This window comes from Parasteatoda tepidariorum, chromosome 9 (assembly GCF_982258835.1).
Source record: "Parasteatoda tepidariorum strain Cologne lab strain chromosome 9, Ptep-v5.0, whole genome shotgun sequence".
NCBI lineage: Eukaryota > Metazoa > Arthropoda > Arachnida > Araneae > Theridiidae > Parasteatoda > Parasteatoda tepidariorum.
Genome location: NC_141763.1, coordinates 36,882,993 through 36,906,134, shown reverse-complemented (window position 1 = coordinate 36,906,134; position 23,142 = coordinate 36,882,993). Strand labels below are relative to the sequence as shown.

The window sequence follows — 23,142 nt, the reverse complement described above, 5'->3', positions numbered from 1 at the left end:
AAAATAAAAAAAATTAACATATTTTTAAAAAAATACATTCATTTTTTTTTGTGAGTGGTACACAGCGTTACGAAAAATTTAGTAACGGTACACAAAAGTCATAAGTTTGGGAAACACTGGCCTAGAGCAGTATTTCCCAAAATGTGGTACGCGTACCCCCCATGGGTACGGGAACAGTTTTGCGGGGGTAAGCGTTCTGATGCGAAATACCTTGCAACAAACGAAAAATTTAAAAAAAATTATTTAAAAACAAAGATAGCAATGAAAATTGACGATTCCGTATTTTCTATTGGCTATTTTTTGCAGAGTTAACAGTTAATAATTACTGGTGTCAAAAACCAGTTGTGATTTTTAACTTTAGCGCAATTTTTTATAGTAAAAAATGCATTCATTTTTTATTAGTGGTACACAGCGTTACGAAAAATTTAGAAAGGGTACACAAAAGTCATAAGTTTGGGAAACACTGGCCTAGAGCAATAACTCAATGCAACACATGCAATGCATCAATGTAGAAAACAATGAAAAATATTTTCATACCTCAACAGTTCTTTTTAAAAAAAAGGGGGAGGGGAAACAAATTTTTCACAATGTATAGAATAAAAGAAGAAAACTATTCGTGGTATTAGTAACTATGTCCTGCCAAATCACGCCATCAGGAGCAGCTGTTGGAACAAAGCTGATTAAGGAATACAACGAAGACGGGTGGTCTGTCTGGGTGAGGTTGCGTGCACTAATTACTTTTACCATCTTCAACCACTGCTTCAGTACTGAGCGGGTTATTTAAAGTGAGGGATTTGGCTACTTCGAAAATCTTTTCTCTGGGGCTCAGAGAGAAGTTTTAGACTGACATTACTAATTTGTTTTGTTCTGGAAGGAATGAGAACTTTTTAATGACTTTAGCTATCCCCTGTGGCGTTGGATTTAATTTTCAAATCGAAAAGCCCTAATAGCGATATATAAGGCTGCTTTTTAAAGAATTAATTTAGCTCTGGACTTATTTTAGACTTTTTAGTTTAATTTTGAAAGATTGCGATAAAAAATTAAATGTAAAGTTTCTAACTATTGGAGAAGATAGGACTTCGGCGAAATTTTGTATTTTGCAATTTAGAATAGCACTCTTAATAAAATAACAACAACAAAAAAAAAGATAAATATTTACTGAAAGTTATATTTTGCCCGGAATTATCTTTGGATAAACGAATTTGGATAAATAAATAGTGTGCAAGTTGAGATCATGATTAAAATTAAATAAATAGTGTGCAAGTTGAGATCATAATTAAAATAAAAGAGCAAAGATAAATTAACCGCAATAAATGCCATATTGATTTAATACCATAAAATATAATTCACCATAAAATATTTTCTTATTTTTCAAGCAAGAGGAAAAATGAAAAATGCATTATCCACGACATTGTTTTTTTTTAAATGAACAACAGGCGAAATACTTAAACTGCTTATGAAAGAAAAATATTTTATGGAAAGTAAACAGAATCGATTGGTAGACGGAAAAGCATTTTAACATAATGCAATAAATTATTCCAGCCTTTTAATTTAATAACAAAGAGGTGCTTCATGGCGATGAAATAATTAAATATATAATTTTATAATAAACATGAATAAAATTAGTTTTCCCTGTAGATATTCAGAACTAAGATATTTCAGACATAAACACATATTTACGAAATATTTTCTTATCAACTATATGAATTAATTTCATGCGCCACTTTTGCGTGCATAAGCCAATTACAGCACAAAATCGTCAATATTGGAACAAAAAAAATTTAAAAAAGTAAATCAAGCTAGGTAATAAAAAATATCCATAACCATTTTGAATTAAATCAGATTGCGCAGTTCAATTTCTAGCATCTTTATTATGCCATATAAAATAATATACTAATAGTAAAATTTTCAATTCCATTCTGTGCAAAGTTCACTCAAACACTTTTTTTTATTAATTAACACTTCGTGTTTCGAATCATAATAGCGGAATACCCAAGCCTGTATAAGCTTCAACAAATTAATATATATTTATTATAAAATGAAACCTAACTGACAATCGTGGATGAAATGAGATTATGCTTTGAAATGCATATCGACATAGGAAAGACCAAACAAGCCGATATCCACTAAGAACTGTCAATTACACTTCAACGTGATATAATTATATTATGCATTAGAATTAGGATAAAATCATGGATTAGGAGAGAAATTCGACTAAGATTTATAACAGTTACAGTGAGATGAGTTAACCGGAACTCTGGAATTTAGGGAGCTGAATTTAACCTAATCCCTTTTCATAATATCGCAATTCATTAGGCAAAGTTGATAAACACAGTTAATAAATAACCCAGGAAGTTATTTCACAGTTAATAATAGAATAATTTCCTTTGATTACATGGGTGTATCGCTATAACTCTTCATAAAAATAATTAAATGAATGCAAGTCGAATTCATTGGTAAAACACGATAACTATTTCTCTATATAGTAAAAAAACAGTAAAGGAAGCCGAAGAATCTTAATGTTGGTTTTACAGCGTCAAAAACTTAAGACTTAGAAACTTGAAATTATTAAGGTGGAAAAAAAAGTATACAGGAATTACGATGAAACAAACAAATGGACATTCGATAGTTAATGCCAGAATTATTGACTGCTACATTTGTTGGAAATAATACCTTACGGGTCACTCTACAGGCGCAGGAATGCAACCACAGAGTAAAAATTTGGCAAGCTGAAAGGGCCATATTTCTTTATGATTTTTTTTTCTTCCGAAATCCCAATTTGTATCGAAATTTATGATCAACAATGATGAGTGATTTTCAATGATGAATAAGAAGCAACCACGTGGGTCTCGGTGACAGGAGTGAACAGGGAGGAACGAACCTCGAACTACAAAAATAATTAAATGAATTTTCTATTTTCTACAGACATTTAAAACAAAAACCCGTAACGATCCAAAAGTATTTGAAGTTTAATATAATAATATAATCAAGTATACTATATATGCGTGTTAAAAATAATAAAACAATATTTTTTTTTTACCAAGGCATCGAACTTTGTGAGCAAAAGTGCCAAACCGCTTATATGACAGTATTGGTACGTTAAGGGTTGAGACCGCGACCCACTGATTTTTAAAGAAAAAACAAAATTCTAATTTATTTTCTTTAATGACTGCGTTTAAAAATTGTCTTTATATTTTACTAAACTTACAACTAAACATTGGTTTAAAATAGTTTGCATTTATATTGAATTTAATTGAGCGCAGTTTTATAGCATAAAAACCAGACGCAATAATGCTGCACCAACTATAGATTGAAAAGAAGTATGATAAACAAGGTAACAAATCATGCAGTATAACAGGCATGAAACCCCTCTAACAGTGAAATTAAATCAAAAGCGAGATTTAAAATCTTTGAAAATTTTTGGTTGCCATTCGCTGAATTTTTCAGAAAGAAATTTTCTCAGATAAAAACCGAAATAGTTGCAGCAGTTAATAAGAGTTTGTTCCAGGAATGCTTTGAAGTCTCACCAATTACAAAATGAATTCAACAATGCTTAAAAAAATAAAATTATCTTTTATTAAGAGCATTCTTTTCTTAAGAAGTTATGTTTTATTAAGAAATTTCAAACATCCACTATATTTTCAAATACTCATGCCATTTAAGTTTAAAATATTAAATATTTTGGTAGAGAAGAATGTGTTGAAGTAATTAGTTTTTGGCAGAGGCATTGTCTACCACAAGCCCATATATTTAAGGATTAGAGAATTTACGATTTCCAATGCTGTAGCGAATAATAGAGCATGCATTGGTTGTACAATGAATCACTAATGAACTGTAAGAAAAATAAAAAATTTCTTAAAGAAACTAAATAAAGAGATGAAGAGGCATTTCCACTAATTAGCATAACATAGTTCTACTAATAAGCATAACATAAACGTAGTTCTCCCAGAATAAACGACAGTTCCTTGTCGAATTTATACTGTCATCAAAAAGTTAATTAGTTCTATTCTATTCTAGCAATGACAAGAAAAACATCATAAAATTGTTTGAATAGAAATTAGAACAGGTATTCAAATGATGAAAGGAAAGAAAATAACATACTGAGCAATATTAAATAAAAAAGATACTCCTTTTTTTTACCTAATTTGAATCATACGTTTTAACAAGCCAAAAATCGAAAAGATAAACTTTAAAAACCATTTTACTACCAAAACAATAATGAATTAAAAAGAGGGTTTACTACTTTATGCATTTCACTAAAACGTGATTTAACTACACAAAAACAAAGAAAAAGAAAAATTTAAGAAAAAAAATAAAATACCAAAACAGATACTGTTTTTTACTAAATTGTCTAACTTTTAAGCACTTTTTTTTATCAGATGTTATTTACAATACATTTGTTTATTCACTAACATTAATGAACTAAAACACGTGCTGGTATACACCGAAGAGTCATTACATTATGACCACCCTGCTAACAATATGTAGGACCACCTTAAGCCCTCAAAACTGCTAGCACCCGCCGTAGCATTGATTCCACAAGGTGCTGATAGGTAGTCTGAGGTATCTGGTACCGAGTGCTCACCAACTGGTCCTGCAATTCCCTCACATTGCTAGGGGGTAGCATGGCAGCACGAATTTAGTTTTCCTAGTAGGACAACAAATGCTCTATTGGATTAAGGTGAGGTGAATTTGGGGACCAAGACCTGACTTGAAAGTCACTGGAATGTTCCTCGAACCAATCCACGACGATTCGATCCTTATGACATGGTGCATTATCCTGTTGGCAAACACCACCCTCCGCAGGAAAAACTGTTGCCATGAATGGGTGAACCTGGTCTGCAACTATGTTCAAGTAGCTTACAGACGTCAGGGATTGTTCTATGAGGATTATGAGTCCTAATGTGCCCCATGAAAACATTGTTCCTGGGCGAGAAACTATTAAAACCTGGGCGAGCCCATTGTTATAGATGGAGGGAGGTCATAATGTAATGGCTCTTCGGTGTATTTTCGAAAGGGGAAGAAAAAAAAATTTTTTTTTTAAATAAAATATATAAGGCGTTCGGTAATAATCACCCCTTCCCTTGTCAAATATAGATAAATTTTTAAATTTTTGCCCTAAATTAAGAAATACAATATGCACATTTAAATAGGAAATTAAGGTTAGGAATTATTTAGGTTAGGAAAAAATAAAAAACGCTTTCAAAACACAGTCGAATCTCTAATAAGGAAAGCAGGATTAAAAACTTATAAGACCAGCTCGATTGCTTGATAAAACTTGGGAGATATTCTTAACAATTGAGTCCACCGTCGTTCCTCCGGCAATCAAACAAGTTTTGTTGTTTTCAGTCCCACCTTTCTTAGTAACAAATAGTCAGGTTTTCTTAATGTTCGTCTCTAACTATCTTAAATCGTAATTTGCAATAAATAATAATACCCCTAATAATAATAATAAATATACAAAGTTTAATTCATTTTTAGCAAGGATTCTAAAAATAAAAATATGTATTACGAGTGGTCATTTACAAAACACCCCGCATGTATTAAAAAAAAAAATATTCAGAAGAGAAAGATTATTTGCGATGGAATTTCAACTTACATTTTATTTATAAAAAATAAATTGGATAAAAAAAATGACGGAATAAATCTTATAAGATGTGAGGGTAGGAAGCCAAGAAAGTTTTAAGAAAATACATCTTAATCCGCGTCTTAGAAAAAGCGAGGCGAAGTTTTCGTAATAGTAAAGTCTTTTTTTTCTCTCCTCTTTACTTTTTCGGAACTTCTATAAATGCTTTTAAACTTGATGAGTAAAGCGATGGGATGGAAACTGAAGTTTACTAAAGTAGCTTACAATGTGTGCTGTTTTATTTGAAAACATAAAATTGAATTTATAGCTTATGAAGTGAGTCTTTAAAGAGTGTTTGGATACTGGCGAAGTCCCAAGTTTTCAGCTCGTTGTTAAATAACATGAAAGAATGAACATTTAAACAGTAATAGATTTTAAAAAGGGAAATATGAATAACAGTGAAACTACATGCAACAACAATAAAAATTAATACAAGAATTTTAAGTCATAGAGAAATTTAAATTAAAAAATAAATTATGGTACTGTTTCGTTACAGGGAGCCGTAAAAAATCGCCAAGTCGTGTTGAGCGAATTCGGGACTACAAAGGCAAATACTACAAAGTTCATACTACAATGCAATACTACAAAGGCAAATACTACAACGTCAACCTTCACTACAACGTTCAGTATAGGAAATACTGGAAGCAATGGCACTTAATATAAATTAAATAAAAAATCAGTGTTGGATATACTGCACAAACGTATACCGAGCAGTGGCATTTAACCTTAAAAAACATCTATGTCGGGAATACCGGGCAGTTGCACTTAAAAAGTGTAGGGTAAACCGGGCAATGGCACTCACATCCCTTGATTTATCAGATTATTAAAAATAATAAACAACGATTATAATTGATTGATCATTATGTTTGGTGTTTGATTTGGTGAAAAAAATTTTAACTTTCGCCAACGGCTCCCTTTAACGTAAAACTACCAAAAAATTATAATATAAGAATTAAAGAATGTAGTTTTGCAACAGTAACTGACTTTATTTTGTATCAGTATATAGTTTGTTTATTTTGAATCAGTATCGTCTAAGAAAACTACAAACAATAGCAGATTTGTCAACTTTCCATACTAGCATTCATAATCAGAAGTACAATAATGCATGTATTGTTAATAAAATTCCAATCAAGGTAATTTGATGATGTTTTTATTAATTAATTTTATATAGGTATATACCTAATATTAATAATATTATGCAAGAATTTACTATAAAATAGAAAAAGTAATACTTAAGTGTTAATTTTTATTGAACATTTGCTGCAAGTAACAAAATTTCATATTACTTTGTAAATTATTTTTTAAAAGATTATAAAGAAAATTCTCAAAAACTGTAATTTTTATTACTCAACCGTAAAATCGTAATTTTGACTACGAAATCGCAATAATTGCGAATAAAACGTAATAGTTAGTGTAAAACCATCAGTAAAAAGGTTATATGATTGGTAGTTGTGCACGTTTTTGCATATATGAAACAATATTTTGATGAATTATTTCGAATTTGAAAAATTTTCTTTTCAATTGTTAAAAAATTCAAAAATAATTTTTTTTATTTAAAATCTATAGTATAAAAAAACTATTTGACATGATGAAATGTAATTTTCCTTTGTCGGTATATTTTGAAATTTTAATTAATTTTTTATGATCGATGTTACTAAACAATTTATTAAATACCATTACAATATTAACAAAAATAAAAGAAAACGTACAATGATAATTTAAAATCCTTATAAAACTAAAATGGGAGAAGGTACTGAAAATTAAAAATCCATTCATTCAATTTAAAATAATTTATTATTTTATAATTTTCTGTACTTTTCAAAACCATTGGCAGTTTTGAGAGGTTTGTTCGCAACACGACACAATTGCACCTGTATAACACTTTAGCAAGCTGGTTAAATATCACGTGACTTATTAAGGAAGTAACCTAAAAATTTTATGAATATGCCAGACAACTGCAAAAACAAACAAAATATTATTCTTAAAAAGTGACTAATGAATAGTTTTAGAACATTTCTATTATAACAAAAAATAATCAATATCCAAATGATTTCTTGGATTAAAAATTTAATATAAATAAAATTTTAAACGCGATTTAGCGTTCAATTTAGCGTTTTGGGGGAGTAAAAATTATATGTTATTTTAATCAAAAGTAATTTAATGTAAATTACTTTTTTGTAATTCAAAAATTTAAAGATATGTTCTTAAAATGGTTTGAATTTTCATATTTTGATATTTTTTGATGAATAAAAATTACAATACTTCGAAATCATCAGGCACATTGTACTCTCTAACTCTTATTTTTTAATACTATCATTAAAGTTGTATGAAATTAATGTTTTATTTATTTTTCCTAAACAAAAAATTTTCTTTATAGAAAATCTATTTCAGTCAAAACAAATAAATTTATGAAGAAAAAAAACATTAAATAAGAAAAAAAATGTGGGGAGAAAAAAACCAAACTTATTATGTGTCTAAATTTTTTTAATCAAATACTTTAAAAGAATTTAAAAACCCATACCATTTTTAATGTACCTTTAAATAGAAAAGATAATTGTTCCTTGATTAAATTAAGAAGAGAAATACCATGCGGAATTGCAAGCAATTTCTCAGATTTATTATTTTTTTGATGACGCACCAGGATTTAATCAGTTTTCAAAAGTATTATACAAGTCAAAAAGAAATCTCTCAAACCTGTCAATGGTTTTAAAATAACTTAATGAAAAATTGAATAAATTCGAAAAAAACTAGCAATTGAATAAAAGACGACAAAAAGAAAACAAAAAGATACATTAAACTTAATAATTCCCATCTGAAACTATTTAGTGGCCTATAAATACGAGACCATCAAAATAAAGTTTTAGTACTTAGAAAGGATTAATTGGTAATTAATATTGAAAAAATAAAAAAAAACATTTATTGGTACCAATTAAGAGGAATAATGAGGATTATAAAATATCATTGCTAAAAACTATTTTTGAATGGTATGTGAATTTTTATTGTAGTATAGCAATACTTTTGACTCAAAAACTAAAAGAAAAAATTAAAATCTTGGATTTTGAAAAATGACTTTCCCAATTCAAAAGTAAATGTATCCGGAAAATTTTCTCAGTACCTGGAGAAAAAATATTTCTAAAGAAATAAAAAACTAAAACCTAAACTACATATAAAAATCAAATGTAATAAAGGAAGAAAAAAAAAACTAAAAATTCGACTAAATAAAAAACATTAAGGAAAAAGAATAAAGATTACAATACCTTTTCGCCAGTACTACTATCTGCCATTTTAACCATTCAGGTATAAATGAAAACGATCGTGAAAAAATTAAAGTTAAGAAATTATTTATTTAATACTTAATTTAATTTTGAGCAATAAACATTTTTTTTTCTGCACTATTTAAACTTTATCGCAACGAAACAAAATAATAGCAAATAAGAAATTTATTATTTTTGAATCAACAAAAATTGAATGTTTTAAAATAAAAAATAAGAATTAGAATAACCACTGCTGCCGATTGAGTACTTAAAAAAACGCAAAGAGACAGAAAAGACGAAAATCGTCTGCTATCCTTGTATCCCTTTGCTTCTTCGCGCGTTCATATACTTGTGAAGGTTGAACAGTGAAAAAGACTTTAACGCAACAAGATATCGAAGACCGCCAATAGAGGGCGCTGCTAGCATCAGTATCAACGATTTGGTCCACTAACTCGATGCTGAGGATAAAAGTGAACAAGGGAGCTATTTGATGATGATGAAGGTGGTAGAGGAGGAGAGAACGATTGAAGAGTTAAAAGGGGGGTTAGGAGAGAGAATTTTGATTCTGAATTAGCATTTCAAATAAGGCTTCCAGGTATAGTGTGATATATAAAATAGCAGCATAAGTAAGAGTGGAAATGTATTGATTACTATCTTCTTTTTTCTTTTGCTCTTATTTTTATGAACAAAATGTTCTTTTTCTGACATTTGCAACTAAGATGTTATTCGATGTTTTGAAATTAATACAAAGAATAAAGACATAAAAATAAGAAAATCAATTTATTATTCTAGAACTATTCGAATGAAGAAAAAAAAATTAGATTTATCAAAACATCAAAATTATATTTATCAAAACAACAAAATTATATTTATCAATACAACTATTTATTACAATTGAAAAATGGTACAATAAATGATAAAAATGAAATGATACGATCTTATTCAAAAATTGTTTAATACAACTTGAAACGTGCCATTAATATGATTCAAAAATTATATAAAATTGAACTATGAGTTAATATTTCAGTAATATCGTGATCATATCAATTCTTTAATTTTATAAAATGCAACACTCTCAAATATTGAAGAAAAATTTAAAAAAGACCAACGAAAATTGAAAATAAATAAATTTTTTAATAAGTATTGATTTGCATTTAATCTTTAGAAGCTATAAAGTTATCTATCGTAACATTAAACGCACAGCAAATATTTTTATTTTTAAATATTTAGTTAAACTAGCTTCTAACTATCGCTCTAGAATTTGTTAACCAAGAAACCACCCTGATATCCCTCATATTTATAAAAATAAATAAATAAATAACGCATTAAAGAGAAAAAGAACATATATATTCTTATATCTTATCTGGAAGATATATCTTCCGCAAAATATACTAAAAATGATATTTTGTAATCATTATTTTAACTTTCAATTTTCGTTGCAAATCGTTGAACTTCTTTAGTTAGTAAGTTATTCAAAATTTGTAAACTAACTGTAACTAACATATTTCTTAAAGAATTTTCACAATTTTCTTACATTCATAGGAGTGTGACAAATTAAGGACAAATTTAAACAAAAGACGTATGCAAAAACCTCAACACTAGCATTCTAAAAAAAATTTATTTACTACTCATGAGAAAAGACATTAACAAGGCCATGAGACAGTTATAGTTTATTAACTCTCTTTAATTAGATAAAAAACAAACATAAGTAGTTTATTAACCCTCCATAACGAAATAAACACCAATAAGAAGGAAATTATTGTTTATCAACTTTCCATAACGAAATAAACAATAAACCTTCCATAACGAAATAAACACTAATGAGAAAGCAGTTATTGTTTTATCAATCCTCTAAATCGAAATAAACATTAATGAGAAGGCTTTATTTATAAACCTTCCATAACGAAATAAACACTAATGAGAAGGCAGTTATTTATCGATCCTTCAAAGCGAAATAAACATTAATGAGAAACCCGTTGTTAATTAATCCGCTATAACGAAATAAACAACAATGAGAAGGAAGCTATTGTTTATCAACTCTTCATAAAGAAATAAACACTAAAAGATTGTAGTTAATATTTGTTATTAAGTGCCTGTAAGGAAATAAACAGAAGAAGCAGAAAATTATTGTTAATTAATAAAGCATTCAAATCAAATGAACAAAAAGAATGAGGTGCGTAGAAAAAACAGTAGTAGACAAAATACTAAGAGCTTACATTTATCGCCAGGTAAGTCACCATTGAAATTTAAAACCAGGTACTTCACATATCGTTTCCATTCAGTCATTGAAGTACAACAAAATTTTAATCAATAACTAGAAAGAGTAAATGTAATAATGAAACGTATTTGTTTTAAACTATTTTGCGTAGAAAGGAAAGCAAACATTAATTTTTATCAGAAACTAAAGTTAAAATTCAAAGAAACGACTTGCTTTGAGAAAAGCAAAAAAGACTCTCTACACTCTGTTTTAAATCCGAATCAACTCATCACTTAACCCATAATTTTGACATGAATTGAAGCCATGAATATATACATAGCAAATAATGATTTTTAAAATTAATCTTTTCCATTGATAAGGGCAATAAATATTTTTGATTTCAGGATTAAGGAGAAAACATTTTACTTTTAAGTCCATTACTAAAAAGAAGAATCATTCACAAAATATTTGGTGAAAATTTTTTTACTCTTAATTTGTAATAGCATTCATAATTGTACTTCATTTAAAAATCCATCCAAATTGATCATAGATCAAATTGATGATTCAATTGATCAGTCTGACTCACTTTTCTTAGAAAAAATGTTAGTAAACGGAAGGAAGTAGAGATAGGAATTTAAAATTTCATTAAACATTTGGGGCACATATATATGTAATTAGATTGTTAGGAGAGTAAGGTTCAATATTTTATAGAACATAAACCATCATAGGTTTTCCTTTAAAAAAAAGTTTTTTATTGATTCCTTATATGTTTCTCGATTTTTCTAAACATCAAAATTCGACTTAAAAGTAAGAAAAAGACGAAAAATAATGTAACTGTGGTTATTAGAATAAAAAATAACAAGTTAATCGTAGTTAATGTACTCTAACTTCATCAAAAAGTTTCATCTTATTTTGAGTTGAGCAATGTGCACAATATTTGAAATGTAAAGATCTCTCACCAGCGGTTCCCAATTTTTCTCAACTATGGAATCCTAAATGACTGATTTTTTTTCTTCTTCTTTTGGGCGGAACTTTGACTTTATAATTGACCTATTATCTAGGACTACACTTAGTTAATAATTTATAGAAAATGAAGTGTTTGACAAATTCTTATATTATATATAACTCCCAGTCGGATGGGTTTTTTAGAAAACACAAAAAATCGTTTAACGTTTATAATTTTAAATGTTGCGATGCAGGATGACTTCACAATTAATGGTAGTTAAAACGATTTTTGATTAAGTAAACTAAGAATTATGAGCCAATGAGTCTACGATTGGAACTTATGCATTGTTTTTAATATAATTTTTACTCATGCATAGATTAGGGCACGCTACATTAAAACAACGAAATAATTACAAGAAAAATTAAAATTCAAAGTGATAAAAAATACACTTTATTAATGAATTTTAATGGTTGAACATTTTTGTTTTTAATCAATCATAAAGTAATTAAGTATTTAATTCGTTCGGAAACAATGACAAGCCGGAATCGTAATCGTAGAAAAATGAATACATCAGGAAAAAAAATCCCGATGAAATGTCTTTAAACTGATGTGATTACAGTTTTAAATATGCACTAATATTTAAGGATTTGCCTTTAAATAAATTAAAAAAATACTAAGAGCATCATTATAAAAAATATATATTAATAAATTTGCCATTAATTAGTTTTTTCCCCGAAAGTTTTTAAACATTCCCTTTCAAGCTTTATCACAAATTAATGAACACAATAAAAAGAATTTTACGAAACTGTAGGTAACACTAATTGGGGCAAATTAAAATCAACATCAAAAGATCTTCACACTGTCAAGAATTTAAAGATAAACGAGAATTTAATTAAAACTTATCACCACTTAACAGAATAAGTGACATGTATATTTCAGTCATTATTATGTACAGTAAAAAAAAAATGAACAGACGCGATTGTTAGACAATTGACGGTAATTGCTCTCTCAGGTATCTTAGTTAATAATTCAAATTTTTCTAAAAACGGAAATTGTTATGGAATAATTGGAAGGTATTCTGAAAATGCAAATAATGAGTTGAGAGATAATACTTGAGCGTGGCGTGAGTTTCGATTTCTTGATACAGTTTAACAGGTATAGAAATGATTCCGTTCATTTTGTGAAATTGGAAAAAGTCAATATAATCATAAAATTGGGCCAACGACGGTTATAAAATATAATTAAATAAGTGTAATTTGAAGTGATAAAATAATACATTTTCAAGCAGAGTTGGTTGATTTTAACCAGCTAATTTTTTTTAAGGAAATAAAATCATTAATTTAAATAAAATGATTTTCTTTATAGAGAAATCATTATTTAAAAATTTACAAAGCATTTCAATATTATATTGTTTGAAATCTTTATTGATTTCATAGCTACGGAATTTAATATAAATATTTTGATGTATTGGTAATTTCAATAAGAAAAATTACAATAATACTTGGGTATAATTAATTAAATGACACTTAACTCTATAATCTTTTTGAGGTTTCTTTAAAACATAAAGGACAAAGTAAAATTTAATGTTGTTTCATTTTTATATAATACATATAATACAGATGTAAAAATTAGTCATTTAATCTAGATTTTTTTGTTTCGATGTATAGTAATGGTATTTACTGGGAATTCCAAAATTTTGGTAAATTGTCTATTTGGAATTAATACCAAGGAGCAGACTGATGTAAAAATATTACGCAGAGAAAAATTTAGCTCATTATAAAAAAAAATTTTGAAGCACTTAAAAAAAACATTTTGCTCTAAATAAACTTCTGTAACGTGAAGAAAAAAAAATTCTGGGATAGCATTAATAATAAAGTATATATCTATACACCTTCATACGACCGAAATAGCCGTTGATAAAATATTGTCAAATATTCGAAAAATATAGACTGAAATGGACCAACATATTTCACTTCATAGATAAACTGCTGTTCCTTTAACTTTTGCTGCAATGGTACTAGGATCGATGAAGCACAAAAACTTAATTACTTCAAAAGCCTTAAAGCGTTTGATGCGTCTAATTTGAATTTGATGAAAGTGCTGAAATAATTATTCAAGATTAATTGAGAACAGGTTGAGAGTCCATTAAGATTCGAATTTTTCATTAAAAAAACGACCATTGCAAAAAAAAAACGTTTCTCCAGCCTTTCGTTGACAGAGTGTTTAATTTTAATCATCTTCGATTTATTACATAAAGAATGAAAACGAAAAAAAGAATTATTTATTATCAAACGGAAAGTAAAATAGTTTTATAAATTAAAGATATTGGATTAATGGTATTTACTCCAAATAATTTTAAATATAGGTAAACTTAAAAGTCAAAATTAAAGATGTAAGAAAACCTTCTCTTAACTTTATATACAAAACTTATAACAACTAAAATATTATTCATGATTCTTGGGAGCTTTATTACCATCAAAGCAAACAGCTGTAAGAATGGAATATTTTCTTATTAAATATTACATGAAAAGTATAAATACCAATATTTAGCTGAGAACTAATAAAATATTCAAATTATGTAAAAAATATTTTTCCTTCTTTATTATTTTTTTTTCCATTTAATTTTATTTGAAATTCAAAATTCAGCGTTCCACGAGAAACTTTATTGTAACTGATCAAGACATTGTTAGCTTGGTAAAGCTTCCTTATAATTCAAGAAATTGATCAATCTTTAACTGATCAAAAACGGGAACGAATATCTGGAGAAAAGATTTATTTTCCAGTTACAAAATATTTTTCTTCTTTCTCCTGGTCTATTAGGTCATCAATGATGAAATTTGTAGAAATGTCGGCTTTTACATCTTATTATTGGACATTGGCTTAATATTTTCCCACTTTGGTTGAGAAGTTACGTATCGCACCTGCTTAAAAAAAAATCCATCGTAAGATTTAAAAAAAATATTGAAAACACTTTTTTTAAATAATTAATTTGACTGAAAAAGGTAGGGTGAGAAATTCGCACAATCACACCAGCGCAGACCATGTGAAACATCAATAGTGTAGCTCTTGTGTACAATATCAGACTCACTTTAAAATGCTATATTCAACCCAAAAAAATTGACGGTGAGGGAATACTGCTCTAGTGCTACCGTGATAAATTCGGATTTTATTAAAACTAGCTCATCGAAATATACTGCAAATAACTAAGTGAAATAATGTAAAAACTGAAAAATAGTATAGAATGGTCATCAGTTCATCTCCTGTCTTATTGCATGGCATTGCCGCACCACAAACTGTACAAATGACTACAGCAAAACTACAGGAATCGTAAATTTTTTATCACCCTACATATTCACTAGATCTATCCTCAACTGACTTAACTGCAACTTCTACCAAAAGTTGGACAACTTTTTAATTGGAAAACAAATTACAGAAAATTCTGTAAAGCTGACTTCCCAGGAATTCATTACCTCTCGTCACCAAGAGTTTTAAACCACTTGTCTGCACAACATGCTGCTTACATGGAAAAAAAGTCTACAGAAAATAGTGGTGTATAATTTGATGAACGAAATAGCTCCGTATATTTGTAAGCAATCAACCAATTCAATCGGGTTTTTTTCCGCTAAATATTTCATACTTAACGACCTAATCTTTTACATATTCTACAGATCTAATTAGAGATGGTTAGATATAGTTCATTCACCAGGAGTTGGCATATGGCTCCACCTCCTGGGGCGAAGAGTTCATTTCAGCGAGGGACTAAGAGAATAAACGTCTCCGCGCTTGAAATTGAGACAACCCTTAATGCGCGCCAAACGCAAGTCTCAAAAAGGACAAACTATTCACTCAAAAGAGAGAAATATCAAATTTGAAATATTTAATGTTAAAAAAAAATGCACATAAAGATCGCGAAATAAATATTTTCATTACACGATCGCCAAACAGCAACCTTGTTCAGGATTGTTCGCATCCATCTTCCAAAAATAACGAAATAGTATCGTCGGATACTACGTGATGAACGCGAAGCCAAATGCCAACTCTTGGTGAACAAACTATAGTTTTGAAAAAGATCATCTGGTACTGGTTTGCTCATTTTCAAACAGTGTCTAAAAAGCGCTAGCTAGAGAACTTGTTCTAAAACCTATTTTCTCCAATAACAGTAATAAAAATGACGACAGAAAAAAAGCATTATTTTGCATGACAAAAGAACCACCGGAAAATAGCTTTAAAAGATGGTATGCATCTAAAATGTGAAGAAACTTTTACAAGAATTGCTCACCAAAAGAAATGTTTATAAAAATAACTAGCATAAAAATGAATTTAATAATAAAAAAATAGATTTAAAAAAAAGAAGTTAATTGTAAAGAAGAAGAAAAGCATTGTTGCCAATTGTATCAGTGGCATAGAGAACCAGAGTCTCGCAACGCCAAAACTAAAACAGAGCATTAAAATCCATAAAACTGGCTTTTTTTTTTATAAAAAAATAAAAAATAACATGCCACCTCTCCTTTCCAACATTGCAATAACATGACATACAATTTAGTCACCATTTCCTCCCCATCTTCAAGAAGTAGAGATCTCTATCCAAAGAAGTATTTCAACAAAGTATGAAAGCGCCAGCTTATTTACGCCACGTAAAATCGATTTTCTGCCCAGCGTAGCACAAAATCACTCCTTCCATTCCATTCCAATGTATTCCCGACAAAATCTTATGCCCCAAGTGTTTATCGCAGCCTACAAAGATGTTTAGAATCAAACCAGGGAATAAAAAAAAAACCCGGCTGTATTGGATTCTTCATCGACTTTTCTTAATAAAATGGCTCTTAAGGATTTCATTCCACGTTGTCGCCGATCAATTCTCGACATCTTGAATAACGTTCTTAATTTCCGCTTTTCATTTGTAGTCCTCTCCTTTTTATCCGGTCATTGTCCGGGAGTAATGAAATCCCGGGAGATGGTACCCAATTATGAGGGTAACAATAATGTAGCCAAGTACAATTTGGTTGTGTTTGTACTTAGTGGAGAGCCTTTTGTCGGTGGTTTTTCCTTTCCAATAATCGATTAGCTTGAGACAGATGACAGCACGATCTTTCAGAATGCAGAATTTTCTGGGTTATAGAATTAGTAGAAAAAACAATCAATAATTCTCAAGATTGTATTCATATTCCAAAGATCCTTCATGTAAGAGTTTGAAATGAGTGGATCGTTTGCATGCAAAACATTCCACTTTTGTTTTTTATGTTTAACTTGACGTTTGTTACTTATCAATTTACAACATCGTAAAAGTTCTCAACAGCGAGCAATAAAAGAAAGTGGAATTTTTTCTTCTTCATTAACATCGGATTTTTTAACTTAATAAATATCTGAAGCGGACCAAAGTATACAAATGATTAAATCTTTAACTGGAATATATTAGAAAATGTAATTACAGTCAAACCCCGCTATAGTAAACACGGCTTATTGTGAACTCCCAGATATAGTGAACGAAATGCTCGGTCCCGTGCCTTGCTATGCACGTATAATGTTATTTTTAGTGGATATAGTGAACCAAAAAAGTGAGGAAGTTGGATATAATGAACTTTTTTCTGTCTTCGACTGATTCCCCCCCCCCATTTTCTTTGTAATAATTATGAAATTTCTACTTCAAAATAAATACAAATACCGATTTTTAAAACCATCTATAGAAACTACTTTTATGTGCTCGAATGGCAGGTTAGACAGGTTTAAAAAGCGGAATAACAGAAATTCAGGAAAAATTATCTGAGAGTCGGGAAGTGTTTCCATATCTGATGTTGAGGATTGCTCATCAGCTAAAGATTACTAATTTTTATTCGAAAACGAGACGAAGAGTGATGAAAAATAACAAATTTTTTGCTACTACATTATTTTTCAGTCATTTATATGAATATAATGTAATAAAAGGAAGGAGTTTGGGAACCATTAGTGAAATTGCCTGCATAAAGGATATAGTGAACTCTCGGTTATAGTGAACCGAAATTTCGATCCCTTGAAGGTTCACTATAGCGGGGTTTGACTGTAGTACAAATGCGCAAACTTCAAATTTATGCAGTAAATTAATAATTGGCTTGTTTCAGAAAAGTCAAAACTGATTTATAGTTTAATGCCTTTTCTGAATTTAAAAAAAAACGGCCAAAAATATTGTGAATAAATAATAATAATGCTAATTTGCAACAAAAAAAATTTAATAAAATAAAATTTAAAAAAATTAACGTAAATTAAGAAATACAAATAAAATATAACATTACTATGCACATTGACATGGAAATAAAAACTTTACATTAAGTAAGTAGTATTGTGTGTAAAGATGTTACAAAAGCTTACTTTTTTTACAAATTTAAACTTTTAAAAACTTAACAAAATATCTCAATGATTGTGTTTTTGCTTTAATTATTTAAATTAATAATTAAAGAAAAACGATACAATTATAAACATCGTGATTTTGGTATTTTCAATTAAATTGTTGACACCTAGATTCTTAGTTTCGGTAGTGATTTTCATTTGCTGTCTTACTTTTGGTACAGTCATTGTTACAAGAAAGAAAATTCTGAAAGAGATAATACAATGGTTACTAATTGTTCTTAATGCGATAGCGCTAAATTAAAAATGTACTTGTGACAAAAAAACATAAATATTAATAATGGTCCTGCAAAATTATCATGTCCAATTACGAAGACAAACGTATTCCCACCAGAAAGACTTGAAGATAAAATTTTGCATAATAAAGAGTAAGATTTGAATTCATTATATAAATGAGGTTTTAAATGGAAAATTTATGTTGTGGTTGTGGGAAAGAAAATAGTGACTATTTTATTTAAATTCCTATTGTCCTTCTTCAGAAAAAGTGAAATAAACTTACACTAAAAAATTATGAAAGAAGAATTAAATAAAATATAAAGTCATTCAGTAAAATTAGTTTCTTTTTTCTCGATAAAAATTTTATATATTTTTTTCTACTCATTTTTAATCATAAAACTCAGTTCTAAAAAGCATTGGACTCGATTAAGCAGTTATGTCTTGCACTAAAAACAAATAATCCACCAGAAAATTCAAAGGAACAAAACAAAATACATGAAACTTTTAGAAAAAAAATATAAAAATAAAATATAAAATAAAATATAAAAAATATATTACAAAATAAACTTATGTCAGACAAAAATAAACATTTAAAAAAACTCTTTCCTTTAGTTTATTTTTAAAAAAACGTAGCTCTATAAGTTTTTATTTTGACTCGACATTCCTTCGTGAGCCAAAGCCTTAAGAATCTTTTTTCTGCCCCATTCCTCACCTGGATGTTTCCGCTGTTAACATTCAAGTACTTTGAAATCCTTATTAATGCAGCAAAAACATCCTTATTCTTGGCCTGCCACTGAATAAGGTTCCAATCAGTATAAAATTAAAGGCTCATTTTATTTTATTTTATTATTTTCTCCTCTTTAGTTTTGAGTCAGCGAGTTTCCTTATGAGGGATGAGGATGAATTCCGGTTAGTCGAAAAGTGGCCGAAGTTAAGGTTGATAATATCCCATGACGAAAAATTCTACTAATCTCAGCCAGGGAACGATTGAAGTTCTCTAGCTAGTGGGAAAGTGACTGGAATTTCATAAAAACGTAGTAAAAACGTATCAATCACAAGTTGTTTTTTTTTTTCCAAACTAAGATCACGTATAATTGTGCGTTGATCCAGAGTCTTGGGGTTTAACCATAAGCGCCGCAGGTCATTCGTTTTATTTACGGGTAGGCTGGTGGCTATAACATTTCACATCCCGTCTCCACAAGGGAGGGGATGGACAAAACACCAAAAGGTTCCGGCACATCTTACATGGAATACATCATACAGAGAGTCACGCAAAAACAATTGCTCCTGCTTTAAATACTAACAAAAAATGAGGTGAAAAGGCTCAATCGTCGCATACCTTGTAACCCTACGCATCAAGGAAAATCATTTAATGCTTCCTAGTATGGAAGTGAAAGAGGGAAAGATTCTAAAAATAACTCCTTTGAAATATAAATCTAATTATTATTCATTGGTATGTTTTCAGCCTTTAAGTTCCAAAATAGAATACCTCTACACCTAATCTTTACCAAAGACATTTATGAAAAGAATTTTAGTGTTTTTATTAATATATATATATATATATATATATATATATATATATATATATATATGATTAAAACATTTGGTGTGGTGAAAAACTTCAATTTACTGCTATCTTTTGCTAAAGAATTGAAGTTATTAATTTTGAAAAGGAAAATCACTCTGTAATGCAATATTTATGCTCTTTAGCTCCTCTACGTGCCCTTAAGCAAGCAAGTAAACAAAGAAACGCTTTTATTCAAGCATGAAATTTATAAATTCAATCACTTATCTCATATTTTTTCGTTAAATAGAAAGAAATCTATAAAGTACTTTTCTAAAAAATTGGATTCAATATCATAAATAGTTTGAAGGGGGAAAAAAAACCTTTATTTCAAAAGAAGTGAATTTAATCTTGAATTTATTTTCCTAAAGTATAAACTCAATCGAAAATTTAAATATATTTTGCAAATTTGAAGCAAATCTAAATGCCCATTGTTAACACTATTTCTACAAGGCGATGTTGTCATGAGACGCTCTTCAAATTCCTGAGCTCAATTATTTCTCAACCAAAAATTTTTTGAATTGGTGTACAAATATTTGTTCGATTAATTTTGTGATATTTTTTCAACTCATTCTAGATATAAAAACGTGATGATAGGATACTTATTTCTACACAATATTTATTTATTTATTGACATCTTAAAGCAGTGTTGGCAACATTTTGATACGTGTCAACTTTTGATGGTCTTAACCAGGGGTTAAAAGCATGGCATTAAAAGTCTGAAATGAAACTGTCAAGTCCAAAACCTCGAAAATAAACAAATAAATAAATAATAACTTATATTGCATAATTTATACCATAAATAGTAAATTGGCTATAGGGTTTAAAGTTAAATATTAAATTACAAATTTTCTTGTACAACTTAACATAGGTTGGGGAAAAAAAAGACTCGAAAATAAACTATTTATTGCATAAATATACTTGAAATAACTATCAATTAATGCTAACAAAATATCTTCTGGAAACTTTATAGTTGTTAAGTTGTTTTATAGAAGACATTATAACGACGGAAAAAATTGAATACTTTCTTCTTTTTGGAATGAATCATTCCATAGAAAAGAAAATCCCAAAAGCGGAAAGATATGCAAATGGAAAAATTTTAAATTTAAAAAAGTATAAAATTATTATAGTTTATTTCCAGCTTAATTCTTGATACTAATGAAGTTTTTCCTTGGCATTCTAAAAATTGTTTATGCCATCTTTCCTTTAAGTAAAAAAGGTAACATGAAACTACAAGTTTAGAAGTTAAATTACTAGAAAAGCAGTTTTTTTTTCAGAATCCTTTATAATTTTATTATAGTATTAAAATTCATTCTCTTTTATCTTATTTTTTTCTTTTATCCATTCCGTTTAATCTCATGCTAGGATTTAAATGTATAACAGCTAGTTTAGTTGAGAATTTAAGTTAACGACAAAAAAATTATTTTCCATTTTATAAAAGGAAAATTTAAATAGTTGCACTGATAAAGGATTTCAACGAATATGTTTCAAAATCCCTTGAGAAGATAAGAATTGGAAAATGAAATGTAACAATAAAAAAAATATGAAAAATAAGTCAAAATTTGTTCTGTTCGAAAATATAATATATTATTTAAAATAATTGTTGTTAACTTTATACTAATAGTTATACACTAACTTTTTATATGTTTATATAGAGTATTTTAAATTAATGTTTTAAATATACCATAAAAAACTTCACAATCATTATGACATTGTGTGTAGCAGACAAAGTTTTTTAGGGTTTAAACTAGTTTTCGACGCTTATCACATATTAAAAACACAAACCTAGTTTTATAACAGAGTCTAAATTAAGACGATTTTATTTAAAGAATATTAACACCATTTTTCAGCTTAATATCGATTACAATCCCTTTAAAGAATTCCGATTTCAGTTTCAATACAAAACACCGAAGTTTTTGCATAACTTAAGATATTTATTCATTTGTTTTGCACCATGCTGCTTTTCAACAAATATATTTTCAAATTATTTATATTTTGACTAACAATATGAAATTCCGACAGTTTTTTGGAATTAGTTACTTCAAAAGCAAACGTCCCCCTATGGTAAAAAAAAAAAAGAAATCGCGATTGGAATAGAGTTAAGAATAAATTGTATTTCTTCTAACTATAATAAGTAAGCAATACCAACAAAACTCCATCTCTCAATAAAAACATTATAAACACATCAACAAGATTATAAGAAATGCATTAAACTTAAAAGTTAGCATACTAAAAGAGCAAAGAACGCACAGCAAATATAAAGAAATTATTTCTATTGTTACTGACTATTCCTCAAATTCTTAGTGGAATTTGTCCAAACTGTAAAACCTTGGGGACAATTAAGAAGATTAGAAATATTTCTTTCACCTTCAAAGTATCTGACAGTTCCTCTTTTCTTCGAAGTAAAATTCTTTCGCCATTTTCCATTACAGTACTTTTATTAAAAAAAAGAATTCTTGAAGGATAAAAACTTTATTTAACGGGAAAAAAGTAAGGTCCAGGAAAAACAAAATAAGAAAATAAAAACACAACAAGGATAGAATAAATGATATAAAAAAAGAATTTAACACTTCTACCGTTAATTGAATAAGAAAATGGAAGAAAAACAGATGCGACGATACATTGCGACAGTTTCGTGCAATAGCAATAAGAAAGAAACATTACTTACACAGCATTAATAAAAAAGTATTTCACACAAAGTATTCATTTAAAATAGTTTATTCTTCTTTTTCTGTGTCTGAATTAATTAATTTTAAAGAAATTCTTCAACACATATCAATTGTTGAAATAATTTGACTGAAACATAACTGATATTGGACTAACTGATAAATGAGAACATTTCATAATACTGTCTCAATTGGGTACTTGCAACTCGAGAAAAAGTGAAGTGATTATGCCCAATCGTGTGATTTTAACTAGATTTAACTGGATACATTAATTGGACACAAGCAAGCTAAATCA

The 23,142-nt window shown here is 28.5% G+C and overlaps 1 protein-coding gene across 9 annotated transcripts in view; it reads right to left on the bottom strand.

Moving 5' to 3' along the window:
* Positions 1 to 23,142, bottom strand: part of LOC107451281 (adenosylhomocysteinase-like 1) — a 249,994-nt gene that overhangs the window by 75,604 nt on the left and 151,248 nt on the right. The window contains exon 1 of one of the 9 annotated variants that reach the window (XM_087151585.1): positions 8,884 to 9,356. The exons of the other annotated variants lie outside the window; for them this stretch is intronic. Within the exon in view, the coding sequence (XP_087007711.1) occupies positions 8,884 to 8,919 (36 nt within the window). The 5' untranslated portion in view covers positions 8,920 to 9,356. Of the gene's footprint in view, positions 1 to 8,883; positions 9,357 to 23,142 lie in introns of those variants that run through there. 9 annotated transcript variants of the gene reach the window in all.